The sequence below is a fragment of the Rhinichthys klamathensis genome, unplaced genomic scaffold, assembly GCF_029890125.1.
Source record: "Rhinichthys klamathensis goyatoka isolate OS25496 unplaced genomic scaffold, OSU_Roscu_1.1 h1tg000275l_1, whole genome shotgun sequence".
NCBI classification, from domain to species: Eukaryota; Metazoa; Chordata; class Actinopteri; order Cypriniformes; family Leuciscidae; genus Rhinichthys; species Rhinichthys klamathensis.
In genome coordinates this window covers 1,684,811-1,692,455 of record NW_026606794.1, presented here as the reverse complement: position 1 = coordinate 1,692,455, position 7,645 = coordinate 1,684,811, and the positions used below count along the sequence as shown (strand labels likewise).

Genomic DNA, 7,645 nt, shown 5'->3' with positions numbered 1-7,645 from the left:
TAAGAAGTGATAACGGAGGGTTTAAAAGCTGAAACGCGAAGCTAATTTTTATTAAAATATTTACGAAAATTGTTTAATAAATGTGTTTATTTTTTAAAGTTGTCTAAATTATTCTTTTTTCAGCAGGACTTCTCTTCAAGGTGGATGAAGTTGGCTTTTCTTTATTTCCACCAAATACGACATAATATTATGCTATTTCATTTTACATATGACTAAGTCACGTGACGTCCCCTTGTCATCATTTGAGTATTTTACAGATGCTTGGGAGTTTGAGTTGCTTTATGACCATGGAATGAGAGTAAAGATTTTATATCACTGTGCAAAATATATTATTGTGAATTTTACCTGCGTGTCATGCTAACTCAAAGCCTAGCAATTTAGCGCGACCACCTAAGTTAGCACTCTCAAGAGGCGTATAACCGTTAACGTTACTTCTGTTGAAGCATGGCTATGAAAATATCGGCTAAACCAGTTAGACACAACAGTGCTTTGCTGAACTCTACAATTACTAGCCAGGTAACGTATGGTATGAATTCATGTTCAGTGGTTGTTGTTGTTGTTGGTAAAAGTGTCAAAACAACAAAAACGCTTCTAAATATGTATCTATTCTGATTTACAGCAGATAACTGCGTACAAATAGAAAGACAAATGCCCTATCAACATCCCATCTTTTGCAATACAGACTTTTTTTATGAACCAGCACAAAATTATGGAATGAAGTGAACTCACCTACGTGACATAGCTAGGGTTGCCACCTGTCCCGGTTTTACCGGGATTGTCCTTCTTTTTAATAACCTGTCCCGGGAAATTTACGCACTCTCCCGGGACACTGAATGTCCCGGTTTTCGAAAGGCTACGTGAATATGTATGTTCAAACTGTGTAGCGCGCGCAACGGCAGAGAGCGAGAGACCTTGCGTGTGTGTGCTAGTGTGAGTCGAGTCTGCCTCAAGAAGCGCATAAGAAGCGCATGTAATCTGAGTGTGGAGCGCGCTTGCTGCACGAGGCGCGGGCGCGAGCACTTCCGTTTTTCTATCAACAGTGGAAACAACTTAAAATAGGCCTACTACTCTATCATTTCTGGTCATAGAAAATAAACATCATTCGCAACAATACATCATTCGCAACTACTTTTATTTGTGTAAACTCACAATAACAAGAAAACGTTGTGCTTTTGTAAAATAAAATAAAACAATCAGTCGCGCTCTTTTATGGTCTCCGTGAACTGGATCGCGTCTCAAAATAAACAAGCCCATAGGCTAAAGCTTGAAATGTCCACTTTTAAACGAACAAATTCGAATCAAAAGAAAATACAGTCTGATTATGTAATCCATATGAATTTCTTCTCTAAAGGCGCATCTGCTTTACAGCGGAGATGGAGATATGTTGCAGCCGATTTAGAAAATACTAGTTTATTAATAAACAATTAAAATGCCTCGTTACTTTTTCAGAAACATTTATAATAGCCTATAAATCATCTATAGCCTTAGAAATATAGTGTTTGGCCTTAGAAAACCATTTTATCCATATAATTTGTGAATATTTTAAATGCTTATTAAAGGGGCAAAAAAAAAATCATGAACAAAAATCTGAAAATACGCGAATATAGGATATATTTTTGCGCAGCATTTGGTGTATAGGCGGGCCTACAGTTAAAATTTAAATTTTGGTGTTCAACCGTTCATTTTTGGTCTTCAAACACCCCTCTCTCCCCCCCCCCAGTTGGGCGGGTAATATGTCCCGGTTTTTTATCAGACATAGGTGGCAACCCTAGACATAGCCTAATCCTGCAATTTGATGCTGTTCCGTGGTATTTGGATGTAAATGTGGTCGTCCTTCTGTAAATTACATTACGTTATGATCAAATTGTAGTACTCAATGGCCGGTAACTTTCGTAACCTAGAAAACTAGTTTAGACGAGACGCCTCTACGCAGCTGAAGCGCGCGTCCGCGGGAAAAAGGGATAGGCCTATGTCTCTTATTTTTCACAGTTGTAGGTGGTTTACCTAATTTAGGGTGCTGGAGGGTTCACCATTTCTAGCTATCAGGGATATCTGAAATAAACAAACCTAGCAAGCCATTTCTGTTTTGATGTGTATATTTTAAGGGATAGCCACGTTTTGTTTGAATATGTTGGACATGTGTAAAGAAGAGTAATGCTCTGTTGAGATAGTTATTTTTATTTTTTGTTTAAAGTAAAAGAAAAATTACATGAAATTACCTAATTTCATTTCATACATTTTATCAGACAACCCCCCCTGATATTAATTTATCAGACCCCCCTTTAAGCAGCCTAGTGTGTTTTTATCTAACAACATGTTCTATGGTTATTACAATTATAAAGTATAGTAAGCCTAATTCCTCAATTTTGAATTAAAAATTGTGTGTCCACTAAACAATGGCCTTTATGTTGTTGTATTATTTTCTATAGGAACATATATGCATAATTAGACTTCGGGATAATCAGAGGCTTCGAGTTCACATCACCTCTTTTGTTGCAAGGGCTTAAAAATGGATAGATTTTCTCAGTAAAAGACTGACCAGTGAAGGAGTAGATAAGAGCCTTGGTCTCCACATTGTAGAAGGAGACCAGACCCTCCTCATAATCCACAAACAGCCCCACTTTCTGGGGCTTGTCTTTCATGGATAGGGAAACAGGACAGGATTCATTAGCCATATATTCACCCCCATTCCTTAGCCATATACACCAAAGTCCATTCTCTGGGCACACTCTTATTTTCCCCTTTCTCCTAACAGACTCTCGAGCCATACCTAAATCCCATTCAGTCTTATCACTGACTTGGACCTCAAAGTAAAATCTCCCACAGGAAAACCCATCCTTTCCCAGGACACAGGCAGATGAGTCAAATCTCTCAGGGTTATTGGGAACATCTGTCCAGGATCCACCATGACTCACTTGTTTTCCGTCTTTAGACAGGATGAGTTTGGGGTGAGCTGTGTTAGGATCCAAAATCACATCCACTGCAGGAGAAAGACAGGTAAAGCTGCAAGCAGCCCTGAAGCTCATGTTTTTATTAATCATATTTACAGTATATCTTACCTGCATAAAGTTTCTGTATTGAGCTCAGATCTAGCAATGGAGAAGTACCCACACCGAAGCGTGAGACCCTCCCTTGTTTATTAATCATTTCCACTATCTTCGTTGAGGGAGTGCTGCTGTCTGTAGCTTTACCCAGAGTGAAGTAGATTTTGCCCTCTGTCTGAACTTTGCTTGTTTTCATTTTCGAAATCTCTGTCAGGGTGCCCTGCTGTGTTCTCAGAGTAACAGTTGCATTCTTTTTCTCAATCACTGAAGAACTTTTAGGTATCCATGAAGGAAGTGAGGGAACAGATTCTGTGTTAGTGCTGCCAAATACAAATATCCTATTGGCTGAAGGTTGTGATGTTGCTTGAATGAAGTTGAATCCTTGAATAACAGAAGGTTGAGCTGTGAAAGTAAATGTTAAAATTCACTAAAATGTTTTAATACTGTATTTAGTAAACAACAAGACGGAAGCCTTATTTTATCACTAGATCAAAAACTGGGCAAAACACACCATTAGACAGCTGCAACTTATACAAAATGTTGCTGGCCAATCAGAATTCTGACCAGAATAAAAAACTGAGCATATATTTAAGCTGACTTGGAGTCACATTTAAAAGCTCAGTAAGCGATTTCTGAGAAACACTGTTGATATTTGAAATCAACCCAAACAAACACACCCCTCCCTTTCATTGCTCCACCCCCAAAATGCACAAACACACAATGAGTGGATGTCTTTTATCATAGCTGAAGTGAAGCAAAAAAATGCTTCGTGAAAAATAAAGCAAAGATGAAAAATGATAAAAAAGAACATACAGTACACAAGAGTATACAAGCAAGAGTTGGTTGTTAGTCGCAGCAGCACACCAGCTCCAGACAAACAGTGGCTACGTTTACATGCACAACTTTTGTTTCAATCGGACTGAATTCACTCCGATTTATGAATCCGAACGTAGTGTTTACATGAACGCTAAACATGTGATTGGGTTGATGTGCACGTTTATATGTCACAAGCTTCAAATCGGAATAGATTTTTTGACATGCGCAAATTGCACGAATATACAGAGTTTCTGCTGTTTGCGCATAATAACCATTCTCCTACATTGGTTCTTTATTTGTTTTAAACAGCAGACTTAATGTTTATCCATTTCTGGTCATAATTTGGAGACAATGAGCATATGATCTGTTGTGCCGTGCTGCTTATATTTTTAACGCTGTAAAAATGCCCCTCCCCGCGCCCAAAACTGTGGATGAGAGACCGAAACAAGGACTGGTGGGACGTTGTCCTGCTCCATTTCACAGACGCTGAGTGAAAGGAGACTTTAAGAATGACGGGACACTCATTTATTTGACACTTTATTCAACAGGAAGAAACAGCTCGTTCCGCGCGTCATACGTCATCATGCTATTTCAACGGCATTGCACATGCGCAGTCCTTTCAGTTTCGGTTTTCAATCCGAGCAAGTGTTTACATGTTCTCTCGATCGGATTAGAAAAGGAATAAACCACCCCTTTCAATCCGATCGAAATTTCATACGGATCGAGCTCAATTGGATCGATTAAGGTGTTTACATGAAGGTTTTTCAGTCCGATTGAGCCGTCAATCCGATTACTAACGTATTATCTGGTTGCATGTAAAATTAGCCATTGACACTCAAAACTGTCCTGCCACTATATAGCTAAAATTACAACAACAGCATTTCTTGGTTCTGTGAAACATAGAAAAACCAATGTTACTCACATATTGAGAAGAAACAATGCAACCTTGGTGTCCATTCTCAGGCCTTCCTGCTTAAGTCTCTCTATTGCTGGAATGCTTTTCTAATATTAACGTGGGTCCTAAATCTCTTGCCTGATCATAACCCGTCTTTTTCCAGTGATATTCCTGTGACTTTTTCTCTTTTGTAATGTATCTCAGCTATCTCTCTTTCTACAGGCTTTCTTCAAATCTCCCTCTTGTTCACGCTCTCCTCCCCCAATATGAGTAGGCATGCCCCCTAGGCATGGACATGCCCCCTTGGCGCTCTGTCCAATCCACTTTCAACAGCAGTTCTCTGAAATTGCTCACTGCACCTTTAATAGCAATTTAAAGTAGGCCTTCTATTACTTGTTTAGAAATCTCTCAGTGGGCTAATTGTGATTACGCTTAAAGAATTTGAACATGATACGCCTCTTAGATAATTAGGATCAAGTCAGTCAATATCTAGGATCAGTATAGCCACAATACCAAGTCTTGATTTTTTCTTTATCATGCCTGATAAAACATGCCGGTTACCATTCAGAATGGATTGAGAATGCTGGTTCATATATAAATTCACCTCCTTAATGCTTACTTATCTCATGGACTTTTTCCAGTTCCTTGTTGACTTTTTCCTTGAGGCAAGTAAGAGCTTTCTCCAGATTTTCTGTGTTCAGTAGATCAGTGTTAATGTTGATGTTCGTCCAGGTCTTGACTTGTGGAGGGCTGCACATAGACGAGTAAACCTGGAGCAATGCAGGAGAGGAGAATTGCTTCAGAATGAGGAGTTTTGTCATGTGATGTGATGTGAGCAGACAGAGGGACACTGACCTGTAGGAGGTGCAGGTGATCTTCAGTGTGTGAGAGCTGCTCCAGCTCAGTGTCTCTTCTCTTCAGCTCAGTGATCTCCTGCTCCAGCTCTTTAATAAACTCTTCAGCCCGCTTCTCTTCTGCTTTCTGCTTCTGCTCCATTCCTTCCAACACCTCAGACTGACATCTCTCAATGCAGTGGATCAGAGCAGTGAACAGCTCAACTTTGTTTGCTTTATTTCTCTCTGTGGTGCTCTGGTTAAGTTGAGAAGAATATTAGACAGTCAAATCACAGTCAAATTCCAAACCATTCTTTCCACCGCCTCTATACAGTAGATAATCATACTCAAATAATATGTCCTTCAGTTTGTATTTATAGTATTGTCCTTGTCACTTCACTATAACGACACACCTTATTGGACTTTTCTACGTTTTTTATCTCCTTAATCTTCTTATGTCTGTCCTGGATCATCACCTTGATTTCTGCCTGTGTCTTTTCCAGTTGAATCTGAGGACAGAAACCGAAAGCAATATTATGTTGAAGTAAATGCAAAAAGTGTAAACATGCATTCTCTGTTCTCTAAACATGCAAATATTCTTTTCAGTGATTTTGGATTTCACCCATTTAATTTACTTTATGCTTTATTTGATTCATATTTTGGTAGTACGGTTCATTTTCAAAATTTTTAGGTGTATTTTTTTTAATAGAATAGGAATAGATCTCCTCAAACTTGAAAGATGTGTCATCATTTAAGAACAGGTAAAAATTTTGATGTCATTAACTAGTATTATTTTTTCTGTAATTTCAATGTGCGTGTTCAGAGCTTTGTGGCGGAGAAAATTATGATGTCTCACAAAGCTATTAAATGGCTTCAGACATAATTATAATATGTGAGTCTTTTATGCTGCTTTTTTTGTCTTTTTGGTGCTTTACATTATAAATCAGCATTGACTGGATTTGGAATGAAAAGAGCTGCTCTTTGTTTCATAGAAGTTGGAATGACATGAGATGAGTAAATAAACCTTTGTGTAAACAGTTCCTTTAAGTAGAATGGAATAAATATGATAAAATATCTTCTAAAGCTTCTCACCTTCCTGTATCCACTTTCTTCCTCTATAGGAACAGCGTTATGAGTCTTATGTACTGTTTCAGTGCAAAAAAGACACAGACATGTCTGATCATCTCTGCAGAACATCTCCAGTGGTTTATCATGTTTTCTGCAGATATAATCTTCCAGGTTCTCCACGGGGTTAATCAGTTTGTGCCTTGTGAGCCTTGGTGCTGTTTTGTGATGGTCAAGGTGAGTCTCGCAGAAAGATGTTACACAATGCAAACAAGACTTTACTGCCCTTTGCGTGTTTTCAGGGCAGACATCACATAAAATTTGTTGAAAATGTTTTGTTTGGTGTTGAAGTTTCTTTGGCTGTTGATGCACTTTGAAACGGTCAACAACCTTTTTAAATGCTGCATTTATCTTCAATTCTGGTTTACTTTCAAAGTCTTCCTTACAGAGAGGGCACATAAAGAGCTGCCCACTCTCCCAGCATGCCTCGATACAGATGCTACAGAAGTTGTGTCCACATGAAGTGGTGACTGGGTCGGTGAGCACCTCCAGACATATATTGCACTGGAGCAGCTCACCAGAGAGTGATGAGCTGAAGGAAGTCATGACTGTTACTGGAGAAACGGTGACAACATTAGGCTCTTTATTGGACTGATCAAGGATCATTACATTATATAACAAGTAAGAAAAGCATTAACAGATTAAACATTGCATTGTGATCTTAAACTTTTTGTTCAAGCAGTGAACACTGGCTGTTTTGCCATATAGGCAGCATACTGTAGATAACAAATAGCTTAAAACACAGTGCTAATGGTAAAATACCGTATGATTTGGCAATTCTTCACAATCTAATTTGACTTGCATGTGAAATGCCACTGAAAAACAGGTAAATCATATTTTTGAATGCCAGTACACACAAAAACTATGATCTATCCATTTACATATATGATGCATGTCAAATGTCACATGATCAGTATTATTTATTTAAGAAT

The 7,645-nt window shown here is 38.5% G+C and overlaps 1 protein-coding gene across 1 annotated transcript; it reads right to left on the bottom strand.

Annotated features, from left to right (window-relative positions):
• Positions 1-2,357: 2,357 nt before the first annotated feature.
• LOC130102657 (E3 ubiquitin-protein ligase TRIM39-like) lies at positions 2,358-7,379 on the bottom strand. Its single transcript, XM_056268633.1, has 6 exons — positions 6,681-7,379; positions 6,002-6,097; positions 5,605-5,844; positions 5,375-5,525; positions 3,060-3,089; positions 2,358-2,980 (listed from the first exon to the last, which is right to left on the bottom strand). The coding sequence occupies exons 1-6, from the start codon at positions 7,317-7,319 to the stop codon at positions 2,424-2,426; spliced, it is 1,713 nt and encodes a 570-aa protein (XP_056124608.1). The 5' UTR covers positions 7,320-7,379; the 3' UTR covers positions 2,358-2,423.
• Positions 7,380-7,645: the final 266 nt, after the last annotated feature.

Coding starts and splice junctions, on each gene's coding strand:
- LOC130102657 (XM_056268633.1), bottom strand. CDS start 7,319: ATGATCCTTGATCAGTCCAATAAAGAGCCTAATGTTGTCACCGTTTCT. Junction 5,526..5,604: donor TGCACCTCCTACAGGTCAGT/GTCCCTCTGTCT, acceptor GCATTGCTCCAG/GTTTACTCGTCTATGTGCAG. Junction 3,090..5,374: donor GGAAAAAGTCCATGAGATAA/GTAAGCATTAAG, acceptor CTCCATTGCTAG/ATCTGAGCTCAATACAGAAA.